The 14218-nt window shown below is 52.6% G+C and overlaps 1 protein-coding gene across 8 annotated transcripts in view; it reads right to left on the bottom strand.

Annotated features, from left to right (window-relative positions):
* SSBP3 (single stranded DNA binding protein 3) overlaps nucleotides 1–14218 on the bottom strand; it is a 171111-nt gene that overhangs the window by 43292 nt on the left and 113601 nt on the right. For 5 of the 8 annotated variants that reach the window (XM_007471146.1, XM_007471145.1, XM_007471148.1 and 2 more), the window contains exon 5: nucleotides 6893–6982. The exons of the other annotated variants lie outside the window; for them this stretch is intronic. In XM_007471146.1, coding sequence (XP_007471208.1) covers nucleotides 6893–6982 — 90 coding nt within the window. The remainder of the gene's footprint in view (nucleotides 1–6892; nucleotides 6983–14218) is intronic. 8 annotated transcript variants of the gene reach the window in all.

Below are 14218 nucleotides of genomic sequence, written 5' to 3'. Positions count from 1 at the left end.
GTTCCGCTGCTGCAGGCAGCGAGTCAGCCGTGGCCCAGGGCCCAGCATTTGCAGCGCCCCACCTCTGCCCTAATCCTTCTCAGCGGGGGTGACCCTGCCTTCTGTCAGTCTGGAGGCAGACAGCAGGGCGAGGGGCGGGGACGAGGGGGTGCTTCTGTCCCCCGGAGGACCGGCGTGCTCACCCGGGAAGCAGACAGGGCAAGGGGCTGGGGTCAGAGAGCCGGCCCAGAAAGGGGAGGAATCTGCTCCCCAGCAGACAGGGAGTTCATCAGGAAGCTCCGAACCCCACCACCCCACCCAGGCCTCTCTTCCCTGAGCAGCACTCTGGCCAACCTGAGCCTCGCTTTCCTCATCCAGACAGTGGGAATGCTAGCAGCTCTCAGGCCTACCTAACAGGCAAATGAGATCACAGACGGGGCACCTTCGCTGATCTGGAGGGTGTTCCACCAGCAACTATGAGAGGGCTTCGGCCAGTTCCACTTTAGGACCTGGGAGCACGGCTGGGGAGGCCAGGAAGGGCTAGCCTGGGCAGCCACGGGACCACATACAGGGTCTCATCCCCTGCAGAGGGAAGGCTCCAACAGGGCAGGAGGTACCGGAGACTCGGCAAGAGGCTGACTCTCAGCCCCACACCTGCCTCCTGCTCTGCCCTACCCCGCACCTCAGTCCAAAGCAGGCCTCCTCCTGGCCCTGCTCCCCGCGCCCCCCGCCCCAGCTAAAACATCCAGCGAGGGGTCACCCGTCGAGGGCAGGGGGCACCAGCCACCGCACTCAGTCATCATTCCAGCTCAGGCCTGGCCACCTCCCATGGGGACGACAGCCTGGGCTTCACACCTCCATGCTGGCCATCCTGCCATGAGCCCAGCCCCTCTAGGCCACTGGTACTCTTCCTGGGACCATGTCACTCCCCTTCTTAGGGACCTTCCACGGCTCCCCTCTGTCTTTAAGTTCAAGTCCTTCGTGTGTCTGTCTGGACCTCCTGCCATCCCAAACTTACCCTTTCACATCCACGCCCAGGCACACTGGCTCCTCCGTGTAATCACCCCTGCCTCCTTCACCAGAGAGTCTGTGTGAGCCACTGAGGGCAGGTTCCCTGGCTGCCTCCTTAGTCTGCAGTGCTCAGCACGGCTGGGTGGCTGGGAGGTCGCTGAGCCCTTAAGAGACCATGTCTAGCCGATGAGCTAACAACAAGCCGGGGCCAGGCCTCACATGGTTCTAGCCTCAGATTCACCAGCTGTCCAGTGGGGATCTGGGCCCTCACCCATCAAGTCCTCCCTAGTAGCAGGCTTTGAAAGCCACAAAAACAAGGTGGTTTAATTCTTCCCAAGTCTCCCAGACTTGCCCTCATCAGCACAGAGTAGTCCTTCCTGTTGCAGCAGCTTTCTGGCAGGAAGAATGTCAGCTCACTCTGCTGCTGCCTGCTTCCCGCTGGACAGGAAGGCAGGAAACGGCCCAGCTCTTGCGAACTGCCCGAGCTGCTGCTGCCGGCATGTCCTCATCTGCGGGGCTTTGATCTTCCCTGGAAACACATCACCCCACCCCAAGGCTCACAGTCCTCAAGGATTTCTGCTGGGCATCTAGTCTCTGCTTGGTTACCACCAGTGTCAAGGAGCTCACTACTTCATCATTAAATGAGCAGGTGGTAGAAATGTCTTCCCTACAATGACTTCAAGTGGTCTCCCTCTCCTTTTCTCAGAAGGATCTGCGATCTACGGGGCTGACCTCACAGAGGCAGGGCTGAATATCTTCTACACGGCAGAACTTCAGATACTTCAAGTCAGTCATCAGAGCCCTCCTGAGGCTGCTTCTCTCCCAGAGAAACCCCAGCTACGCCAGTGGGAGATAAGCAGAGAAGTGTATCCTATAATCTCAACAGCAAAGGACCAAGGTCATGTGTACCTCTCTCCCCCTTATTTCTGGATCACTTCTCTGCTTCCTGGGCTATTACACATCATTTGTTTCTTCTCCTCTCTCCCCCTGTAACTGACGGGGAGGGGTTCTCTGGGACGGACCTCAACCTCCTTCAAAGGTGGGTGGGCTGGCCCAGCAGAGACGAGGACTCACTGGAACAGGGGACATGTCAAGCCCTACATGTCCCCCACCGTGGCGGAAAGTCTCTGGGCATGTTCAGAGCAGGAGGGGCTGGGCTCGGCAAAGGGAGCTGGGTCCCCCAGGGCTGTCTTTTCCAGAGGAGGCACAGTCTGTAGACTTATGACTTCTGCTGGCATTTGAATGGAAACATTGGCTCCTTTTGAGAGAAGATGGCTAGAGTTTCTCCTTCTCCTTCCATTACTTTCCCCTCCTTTTCTCTTGTTCTCTATTCTCTCTTCTTCTCCTAGACAATCAGACATGTATCTACATTAGGACCCTGACTGCTGTGGAAGAACACGAGGATCAGGAACCAGGAAGCTGGGTTTAGGCTCTGATTCCAGCCCTCGGTTGATAACTTTGGGCAGGTCATTCACCTTTCTGGGTCTCACTTTCCCAATCAGCCATGCCTCCTCTGCAGAAACGCTGTGATCAGAATGAAAGCAGGCTGCATGTCCAAAAACACTTCATAACTGAAAACAATGATTGGAATTTAAAACAAAACAAGAACAAAAACAGCCTGTACCCAATGCTCCCTTCTCCGTGACCCCCTGCCCTCCTGCAGTTCTCCAGCTCTGAACCTAGAAATCCTCATTGGATGGCGCCTCCCTTCAAACCACCTTAGGGCCAAGGAGCTGGGGACCCACCCACACCAGTAGGCCTGGCCAAAGCCAAGCTGAGTTTGCCAGATGTGCAGCCCAACTGACTTCAGCTGCGTGAAAAAAAAAATGCCACTGCTTGATTATGTAAAATCCATCTGGATCCAAAGCAGAAAATCCAAGTGGGAAGGGCCCTCAGAGACCATCTGGTCCACCCTGCTTTGTCTACTGCTGAAGAAACTGGGGCCCAGAGATGGGGAGCAACTTGCCCAAGGTCACTCAGCAAGCACATGGACAAGCAGGGGGCTAGAACACGTGTCCTCGGGCTCCAGAACTCCAAGTCCTTCCCGACTCTCCACACCACCACCCCTGGACCCGCCTAGCCTGGTCAGAATGCTGGACCTAGAGCTTGGGGGCCGGATGGGCTCCACTCCTAGTAACACGAGCAATACAAACTCAGTTCAAACATTTCCTGGGTCCCCAGTGCCCACCAGGTGCTGGGGATGCCAAGGTTGAGGCGGTCTTTTTGTAAGGAACACAAAGAATTAGAATGTCCTTGCTATGGTCTCCCATGACCCGTAGAACCCCACAATATTCCCCAATAGTGAGGTGTGGCCAGGTCAGGTCCCAAAACATCTCCCCGTCAGCCCTCAGCTTGCTATCAAACACACCTCATGCCACAGGACCACGGGCACTGTCCGCCTCGGAAACCCCAACACCGAATAAGGAAGAGCAAACAGATGGGACCTAATGTGAAGGTGGCCAAACCTTCTGACCCCAAGTGGAGCCTTGCAGCCTGGCAGTCAGAGGCCTGAGGCAGTAAGTCCTCTGTGTTGCTTTCTAAGGGGCCAGGAGTGGGGGTGAAAAGCTGGTCCCTCCCTCACACCCACCTTGGAGTCCTCAACTAAATTTAGCACCAACTAGGGCTGGAATCCTGACCAGAAAACCAGGCTGGCCACCTTGGGACAGGGTTTGGCCAAAGCTGGATCAGCCAAGCCACGCGGGCTCCTTGGTGCAAAGCCCCTCCTGCAGCAGAGCTGCCTGCCAGGCTGTGACCAAGTAGGGGAAGAAATGCAATCGTTGGCAGGAGATAAAACCCTCGATACCATCTCTATTTCCCTTCTAATATCAGAGTGGCTGCCTGCAAGGTGCGCGAGGGTCAGGGCCGGCAATCAATAGCTAATACTCCTGTTGGGAGCCGGCCTGCTCCGGAAACGGGCAGCCACTACCTCCTTCCAGAGAGATATCCTTTTCCCCGCAACAGTGACCCAGCCTGAGCAGTTCAGCACCCTGACCAGGAAGGACCTCGCCCACCTTCATCTGACTGATGGAGAAATGATGCCCCTTGGGGTGGGAGTAGGGGTAGGGGTCTGGCCAAAGTCACCCAGGAAGCAGAGAGGCTGGGACACAGCCCCCTGCTCAATGATCCAGCAAGCTCTTGATGGTTCACCCTGACTGGGGATCAAGAGAAGACCTCAAGTCAAGAGGGTGGGTCCAGGAACTCCCCTGGCGGTCCAGTGGTTAAGAATCTGCCTTCTGATGCAGGGGATGCAGGTTTGATCCCTGGTCAGGGAACTAAGAACCCACATGCCACAGGGCAACTAAGCCCGTGCGCCACAACTACTGAGCCTGTGAGCCACAACTAGAGAGCCTGTGCATGCCGTAACCACTGAGCCCACATGCTCTGGAGCCCGCGCACCACAACTAGAGAAGTCCATGCCCCACAGCGATGAGCCCGCACGCCGCAAGGGAAGATCCTGCATGCTGCAACGAAGATCCCACGTGCTGCAACTGAGACCCGACACAGCCAAATAGATATTAAAAAAAAAAAAAAAAAAATTCAAAGCACCATTATACTGGTGCAAAGTGCTCCGCAGCGGGAGAGGCCACGACAGTGAGAGGCTCCCGGGCCGGGGGGGGCGGAAAAAAAAAAAAAAAAAAAAAAAAAAAACCGGGGGGGTGGATCCGAAAGTTACTTCTGTTTGATGGTAGCTGGTAGTGGCTAAATAAGGACAGGAATCAGTCTGGGCTTTCTGACCACACACCCCTGAACGTCGCATGGGAGGGCCTAAGAAGTATGTCTGGAATTAGGCCTTTAACCATGGACAATTGTACCAAAGCAGGAAGTTGGGAGCTGCCCACATATCAGGCAGACCTCTCCTTGCCCCAGACTCAGGCCAAAGAAGAAGACGATGGCCTATTTAAAAAAAATACAGCTGGCTGGTGTCCACCTCTCCTGCTACAGTGGCCTGCACTGGGCACCCAGATGCCAGCAAGCAGCCTCAAGAGGGATGCACACAGGTGGAGCCTGGTACCTGGGTGAGCTCTGCCCACTAGGCAGGAAAGCCACATCCGCACTGTATGAAGGGCAGCCATGGCATCATTGGTGAGGATATGTGAGCCTGGGAAAGAAGTCCCAACCAGAGAGAACACCATGGGAAAGACCACCAGCGGGGTGCAGAACACCAGTCTGCGGTGGCCAGGAAGACGGCTGCCCCTTGGCATGGATGACCCTCTCAGTCAGTAGCCCCTTGGGTTTCTCCTCTGGGGGAAAGGGAGAAGCCTGTCAGGCTCCTGTCCTTCTTGGGTTCATGGGTTTCCAAGGCTCTGAACGTCTCACTCTCTCTTGGAAGTCTGGCCCCTCTTCCCAATGTCTGTGGCCTTACCCCAAGCCTCACCCGAGGCAAGGCCTGGTCTGGTCCAACCTGAAGCCTATACACCCATTTCCATCCCTGGGACAAGGTCCCAGTGTGGACCATATGCTAGGAATGCATATAGACACATGCATGGTCATCCAATGTCTGGAGTTTCCATCCCTAAATCCCTCTCACTCCTCTCACCGCCATCTTGGTAGGCGACCTGCTGTTTCTGTTGGAGAACACCCATATTTCACTGATTCCCTTTCCTGGCTGGTAAGCAGCATGTCCTAACCCTCCTCTCCTGGGAGTTAACATCAACCATGACGTGAGACCTTGCAAAGCAGAAGTGTCTTCCAGGTCACCTCTCATCCTGGGAGGAGGTCACGTTAAAATCCCCAAGAGGTGTCTGTCCCATTTTTGCTAAGATACCTCCAGTGCCAGGGAGCCCCTGCCTCCTGCGGCCCACGGCTTACAGCAAGATGCACACAGCGTGAAATTCTGGCTGTCACCAAGCCAAAGGCTCCTCAGACTTTGCCTCACTGGTCCCAGTTTTGAATTCATGAGCTACACAGAGAAATCTCTGCCTTCTCTTCTAGACAACAGCTCTTTCCATATTCTTATCTGGAGGAGCTAACCTTTCAAAAGGTGTGGGGAACTCAGGCAGATTCTCAAACCCGGCTGGAGACAGGTTGGAAAGAATGTCACACTCAAGAGCTTCATCATAAAAGTTCCTTCCAGCCCCAGACACCGATCTCCCTCTGACGGCCTTTCCCAGTCTCAGTCTGGTTTAAATCCAAGGAGTTCCCGGAGGGGACAGCGGAGATGGAGGAGGAGGCAGGGTGAGGGTGAGGCAGGTGCACCCACCCCAGCAAATCAGAAAGCCACCTCCCCACACCCCGCACCCAGACAGCCCAACAAGGTGTCTTTCAGAGAAGACCAGGCTCTCAACCCACATGAGAGCTGCTCCTGCCTTGGCGGGCAGAGCACGGGCACAGATGCTTGTGGGACGCCGTCTGTGATCACACTTGGAAAAAATCAAGTGGTTAACCAGAGGGAAAGGATTCCCAGACCTGCCAGGATGGTGGGTTTTTTGTTTTTTTTTTTAGATTACGCCTAAGGTTTGTAGTTTGGACAGGCAAAGTAAACAATGACAACGACAGCAGCAACAAAACAGAAACAAAGAACAGTTTACTTGTTTAAAAAAGAAAAAAAAAGCCTTTTGTTAAAAGACAGCTCTACACGGACTTGGAAGCAGCCCGCCGCCGCCCCGACCAGGGGCGGGCTGTGTCGTGAGTGCGAAGCTGGTGTGAAGAAAACAAACTCCGGCAGAAGTGACAGAGCACATGCAGGAGGGTGTCTGCTCTCCATCTTTCTTTTCTCCCCTCCTCGGTTTTTGCAAGGGGTGGAGAGGGACGGGATGGGGAGGGTCTGAACCAGCATAAAGCAACTGTATTTAGACCATGGCAAACTGAGCTACCACTTACTTCTCTCTCTCTCCCTCCCTCCCGCCTGCCCGGGGCCTGGCCTGGAGTGAAAGGAGCAAAGGACAGAGGGCCCAGCACGTACCTGAAAGAAACCTGGTGGGATGGGGCCTCCCGGCATCCCATCGTTGGGGGGAATGTTGCCAAGCACCGGGCTCGGGGCGGCGGCTGCGCTCTGTGGGGAAGAGAAGGTGGGAAGTGAGAGGCTGCACCCACATCGAGAGATGGGGAGTTCCCACCCCCACCTCACCGCCGTCTACCCACGTCCTCCACAGACTCCCCCGCCGCAAACACCACCTTCCCAGATGTGTCACTCAGTGGGTGAGGGATGAACTCTCTGAGCCTCCATTTCCTCATCTCTGAAATGGAAGGACAATGCCCACCACGTGCACACACCCTGCCAAGCAACAGTAGCTGTTATTAACCAAGGATGCCCTGGCTTCCCCCTTGGCTGCTTTATGAAGCTCCTTCAGGGCAGGCGAGGTGCTTCATAAATGCCTGTGCCCTCTCCAAGAGGCTGGCATGTTGCACAGAGGAGAAGATCAATAAATACCCACGACTTAATGAATAAACAGACAGCCCAGCTGGGAAACGTCCCCAGAGACGGTGGGGGCAGACAGGCATGTTTTTGGCACCGTCTGGGTCCTGGGTGCTGTAGATGAGGTAGGCCGCATGATGGGGAGACTGTCGTTACTTTTCCTTTTAAATGCTGCTATTCTGGCATTTACCTGGTACATCTGCCTCAACAAATGCCTCCCGGGGTGAACAGACGTTGCTCTTCCCAGCCTGGCCTCCTTCCAGACAATCTGTGTCCCACCTGTTCACGTGGCCGGCATGTCTGTGCCTGGCCCTGTGCTCACATGGGAGGGTGAGGCTGATCAGGAAGCCCCAGACCTGACTGGCCCACCTGGGCCCTGCTTCTCCCCACCGACTCTACACCTCCCAGGGGCTCCTCGTGCAGGAAGCCCGCCTCCAGCCTTGAAGGTTCCCACACCCCACCAGGACTGAGCCTCTGAAACTGCATCACCAATCATCTCCCAGGGGTCTGACGGGTTCTCTGAGATGAGAGCGAGCCCCTTGGGGTCAGGAAACGAAACGAATGCAGCCTGCCATCAACACCTTGAAGGAATCACTTCTCTTGTCCCTTCCTCAGCCAGAAAACAGGACCCAGAACTCGTAACTTTCAACTTGGGTGGAAGGGAATAAGGGAATATGTGAATCTCCCAAACACACTGCATGCAGCAAGAAAACAGCCCTGGGAATCAATACATTGGGGTTCAAGCACTGTTGCCTGTACTAGCAAGGGACGACGATGGCAAGCCCTTCTGCCCTTCTGCACTCGTTTCCTGTCACTGTGGTCCTGCCTGCTCATAAGGGTTGGGGAGGATTAAGCAATGGGATGGGCTATGTTTTGTAAGCCCGGAAAGCTGGTAATGTGGAAGCAAAGAGGATTCAGCAGGCCCACAGTGGCTGTCTTAACAGACCTCAGGTAAAAAACAGGGTGGGATGGGGATGGCTACTCCGGCCCAACCTTTCAAAATGATTCAGCGTACAGAAAAGCAACACTCCCTGTAAAGAGATTCTGCCAACTATCCTGTAATGTGTTACGAACACCCCAAAACACCAGGATCAGGTCTTCCTGTTCCCACCTCCTCAGCTTGGAGGAGAAGCCACACCTAGCCAGGCCAAGCCCCTGCCCCAGGACTATCCAGTATGAGGGTCGCCTGGGGTTATCCATGCCAGGTTATCCATTAGCTGCATTGTTTGTTTGTGGTTGGTGGTTCTGTGAAAATGCAACTTTTCATGATTTACAGCCAACGATTACTCCCCAGCAGCAGAAGCAGAAAAGTTTTTTTTTTTTTTTTTAATAGAGGGTGAGGTAAACATCCTCCTATATTTTCTTCAAGTTCTTTCAGAGATCGGTTTTACGTTTAACTCTTTAATCCTTCAGGAACTTATTTTGGTCAAGAATACGGATTTTACTCCTCTGTCAGTTGGCTCAGTACAATTTTTCCCACTCATTTGAAATAAGAGACATAAATTCTTACACAGGCATGGGTCTGTTTCTGAGCTTTTAAAATTCTGTCCTGGACTTCCCTGGTGGCGCAGTGGTTAAGAATCCGCCTGCCAATGCAGGGGACACGAGCTCGAGCCCTGGTCCAGGAAGATCCCACATGCCGCGGAGCAACTAAGCCCATGCGCCACAACTACTGAGCCCGTGTGCCACAACTACTGAAGCCCGTGTGCCGCAGATACTGAAGCCCGTGTCGCCTAGAGCCTGTGCTCAGCAATAAGAGAAGCCACCACAATGAGTAGCCCGTGCACCGCAATGAAGAGTGGCCCCCACTCGCCGCAACTAGAGAAAGCCCGTGTGCAGCAACGAAGACCCAATGCAGCCAAAAATAAAAAATATATAATATTTAAAATTCTGTCATAATTCTGTCCATTCTAATGATCAGAGTTGTACAATGTATTTTATTATCTCCGTCAATTCTTTAGTGGAAGTTTCCTTGTTTATTTTTACTTACTTACCCCCCCAAAAAACTTCCTATTGTTTATAAAAGTCACCTTCCTACCAAAAGAAAAGAGATCTTTATATATATATATATATAAATTTGGAGGAGAACTGACACCTTTCCCAAACAGAGGCACCCTCCCAGGATGTCACCTTTCTCCAGTTATTCACATCTTTGTTGAAGTCACCAGTCAAGCATGGTGACTGGACTATCGACAATGATCAGAAAGGCGGGTGAGTGTAGGCGATACGTCTGGGAAAACCAAAACCCCCTCTTGCCCTGACTGAACGTTTTATTCGGCAAATGTGGCACTGACTTGTTCTCAGGGTGAGGATGTAGAAGATGATGGAGCTCCTGACAACAGCGTGAGAAGGATGGAGTGGATGGACCAACCCTGGGCGGGGTGGATGGTGGGGGCCATCTGGCCTGATGCTCAGAAACGAGCAGGGTATTTTCACACCATCTCTCCCTGAACCCCCAGGTGGCCTTCTGAGGCAGACACAAGAACCCCTAATTTACAGACAAGAAAACAAATATCTATATGGAGAGCAGGCTGAAGGTGGCCTTTTTCTATCTGTCCTCCTTAGAGTCCACATCTACTCTTCCTCAGCCTTCAGCTCAGAAACTATGCTTTGTTTTTAAAGAAAGATCTGGAAAGCTTCAGCAACTCAGTTCTTTAAATTAGCATTTAACGTTTAATATAAAACACTTGCCTATTATAAAACATAGCAAAGTAAAAAGAACATTAGTCACTGTATTTTGTTAAATAATGTCATAAGCACTTGTCCCCCTCTCATTAAATGGCCAAAGAAAACATGATTTTTCAATGAACCTAATATTATTCAACCAATTTAATTAACAGGGCATTACATCCGTGTTTGCTAACTTAGTAGATACAAAATCATATCTCTTTGATCTCTGGTATTTTGACCTAATCTTTTGGATCACTAACCTTTTGAAATGGTTTACACTGGCCATTTAGTAAAACAAATGGCAAATCATTCATGTCCTTTGCTATTTAGTTATTTGACTTTTTTCCTTAGTGATATATAAGAGCTCTTTATATGTTAAGGATATGACATATAGATATCTTACCAATTTTTTAAGAACCTCTTAAATGAAAACTTGAACCTGGGCTCATGACTTACTAGGCTCCCTCAAGCCAAGATCTCATTTTCCTATGAAATCAGGAGTGAGCCCATGGTCCTTTGAGTATCAGGGCTGGAATAATAACCATGGTTCTAGTAAATGGATAGTATAATTCACTGACATCTGGGTGGAGGATGGACTTTTGCTATCCTCCAATGAAAGGAAGCTCATGTTAATGGTGACTCAAACATCAGGAAGCTGAGGAGATAACTTATCCTTATCCTTTAAAGGCTCTTCCAGCTGCAAAATTAAGTAGCTCTGCCGTGCTTAACTCTGTGTCCTAAAGTATGACAGTCACTGCTATTCTTTGATTTTGAAGTGAACATGTGCTCCTAATGGAAAACTTTCAAAAGAGCAGAAAAGGGCAAAGAACAGAATGAAAGCAGCAACCAGTGTTACAGGGTGACAAAAGGGTTAAGAAATAATTCTTGCACATAAAACCCAATCCAAGGGACCTCCCCACACACATCCATCAACATGACACTGCCCTCACCCCACTCCTCAACAGCAGGGGCTGTTTTACCCATCTCTAAGACGCAGCACAATGTGAGGCATACAGCAGGTGTTCAATAAATGATTACAACTTTTTATTAGTCAAAGACCGGCTCAAACCTGGCCATCTGAAGCCGAGGCCTTTCCGGATTGCTAGGAATTGGCCTCTCCCTGTGGTTTCCAACTTGGAGTCAGAACTCCATTAAAGCACTCAGCAAAGCGTCTCGTGTGAGTTTTCTCTAAAAACACAAAACCCAAACCGAAACCCCATGACATTCACTGAGGCCTACACACTGGGGCTGCGGCAGGTGCCCAGGATGTAACTCCCCAGCTAGAGCAGGGGAGGAAGGAGTCAGAAGCCAGAGACCACCTGCGTGGGCTCGGGTCCTGGCTGGGAGCCCGTGGGCAAGTCCCTTCTGTCTCTGGGCCTCAGTCTTTCCACGTGTCGAATGGTGGAACTGGAGAAGGTGACCTCTAGGGCTCTTCTTCCAAGGTGCTCTCCCCAGCCCAGTCCATACACCCAGGGCGGGGCAGGGACTGGAAACAGCAGTTCCTGCATGAACAGGAAGACCCTGAATTTTAACTCTTCTCCATTCATTATAGAACACTTAGAGGTCAAAACTTAAAAACCGCCTAGAAACCTATTGTTATCGAAGTCTGCAGATAACAGCTGATGACACTTGGGCTCTCCCCTGCACCAACCGCACCCCCTAGGAGCCCCCCTCACCAATCTTTACCCGTATATGCGTACGTGCATACATGGACTAAAATAAAAAAAGCAGAATCAAATAGGGCACACAGTTCGGTAACTCAGGCATTTTTTAAAAACTAACTAAAATTCTTTTCTAAATAGAAACCAGGCCTTGCACCGAGTGGTGTGGACCACTCCAGCCAGCTGCCTCCTCCAAGCCTCCAGGATACTGTCCACTTGGAAAGCCCGAGGTGCCTTCAGACATCTGCCTGAAGCTGTGAAAATTCCCCTCCCTGTAAAGCATTTTATTTTTGTTCACAGCCAGGGAGACTTCCAAGGAGGGCTCATCCTACAACTTTCTCCTTAAAGAGTAGGGTTTCTTTATGATCCCAGGGCGGTTACACAGCCACCGGGGCTTAGGGGTTCCCTGCAGCCCCTCAGCCTTGTTTGTGTGCTCCAGACACACATCAGCTGGTTTCACACATGCCACTCCACCTATAGGCCTCCCCTGCCATCCAAATATGGTTGTCAATAGTGAGGGGAGATCCAGACACCTCCCCTGGAGGTGTGCCCCAGAATAAGCACGTTCTCCCGCCACCCACCCTTCCCCCCCATAGAGATGCAGGGCTCAAACCTGGGGCCTCAGGATCTGAGCTACTGGGAGGCGGCTTGAAAGCTGTGCTAGGGAATCTGGACTTGCTGCTCTAGGCAATGGGGCAGAGTTCCCAGCAGAAGAGGCCCAGGACTTCTGAGAATCCCACCTGACCCCATCTTACCCCGTGCCAGGCATCCCAATGCACCACTGACAACCCACCCACCACTACCAGAGTACCCAATCCTCCACAAACGAATGGAGTTGGCAAGTCCTGGATGTGGTGCTGGGCCTTTTCCTCACTCCGGAGCAAGGAGTACCCTGCGGCTCAAGGAACAACAGGGTCAGTCCAGAGGGACCAAGTGACAAGCTCCCAGGAGCCTCCCACCTCAGATCTTGGAGTATCTTGTGGTAGGTGACAAACATTCATGCTTCCTTCAAGAAGGGGAGACCTGGGGGATGTTCCCTACAAGATATTACCTTCCAGCCTTACCCCGAGACCCCCAGTTAGCCTCACTCACAAACTAGCATGGGAATCCCCCCACCCATTTTTATTCTCTTTTTAAAGTAGTTCTATGCACACCAAACTCCTGGAAAACTGAATAAAAACATGCTCAGAGTGAACGGTGGGACTCCTGCCAGGTTGGCCAACCCCTCCTGACTGGTTTACAAGGCTGCAAAATGGAACTTTGTTCTGCAAATCCCCTCCCTCCTCGCCCCACCCCAATACTCAGGCATGTAGCAGCACGGGGCCCACATGTGAAACCACCAAGTGTAGCCTTCCTTGACTGAAACTCAACACAGGCCACGTGGCCAGCACTCAGGACACCAGAGGCACGTGGTGTGTGGTGTGTGGCTGTGTGCTCGCAGCTGGGCAGTGGAGGACTCTCACGGGGGCGGGGGCACTCCTGCACTGAGAAATGAGGCCCTTTGAGGGATGCTCGTGTCCCGGGGAAGGAGGGATGCTTACACAGGTGTCATCAAGACAGAGGCTTCAGCATTCTGTGCAAAATATTGGAGTGACCTGGGGCCCTCTGGGCCAAGTTTCCTAGAGGGAATTTTAGCAGTATCAAGCGACTGAAGATGTAGCTGAGGGAACGGAGGGAATCTCATCACCCAGACGGAAAGGCCAAGATGGACAGAAGCAAGGTCAAAAGGGAAAGATAACGAAGAGGCCTCTTGCTTTTGTGTGCAGACCACAGAAGGGAATGTGTTTGGAGAACAGAGGCTCTAATTCTGCAGCTTGGAGAAAACACAGAGCTGTTGCTACGTGAAGAGACAGAACCAGCTGGCATTAAAAATAGGTTCGGATGACACACGGGAGTGAGCGACACAGGGTCCCTGCCTCCAAATAGCCAGGGGGTCATCACGGGCACGAAGGAATGGGCATCTCTCCCGTCGCCGAGGGATGGCCCTGGGTCCAGAGGTAGATGCTCCGAGCCACAGAAAGCACAGGAAGCAGTGGGCCACGCCACCTTGGGGTGGCTCAGTGGGGACAGGGCACAAGCGCACTCCAGGTCAGAGTACCTGGGTTTCATCTCTACTCGGCCACAACAGAGCCATGGGGACTGCCTCAGCCTCCCCTCTGAAAAGGGGAGAGCCACGTTACCCAGCACTGCCTGGCGTTTTCTGGGGATTATTAGGAGAGGAAAGAGCCCTGGACAGAGGGTCCTGGGATCAGGATTCCAGCTCAGGCTGCAAACCACCTGCTGTGTGACTAGAGCTAGCCTTCCTGCCCCCGGGCCTCTGCTCAGCTCCAAGCGAGGCGGCTGAGGTCCTGCTGCTACAGCAAACCAAGTGGGCATCACACTGAGCTCTCAGCCAAGCAACCCGAGAAAGGGTGACAAAAGCCCCAGCTCGCACAGCCAGGCCATCAGGCCCAAGTGAGGGCTGTCCTGACACCAGAGTTTCTTCCCCAAAGTCCCCATCTCACTTCTGCCTCCCCTGAGCAGAGAGGATGGATGCAGGAAT

Source organism: Lipotes vexillifer, unplaced genomic scaffold (assembly GCF_000442215.2).
Source record: "Lipotes vexillifer unplaced genomic scaffold, Lipotes_vexillifer_v1.1 scaffold1003, whole genome shotgun sequence".
Classification (NCBI taxonomy): Eukaryota; Metazoa; Chordata; class Mammalia; order Artiodactyla; family Lipotidae; genus Lipotes; species Lipotes vexillifer.
This window is presented reverse-complemented; position numbering and strand designations above follow the sequence as displayed.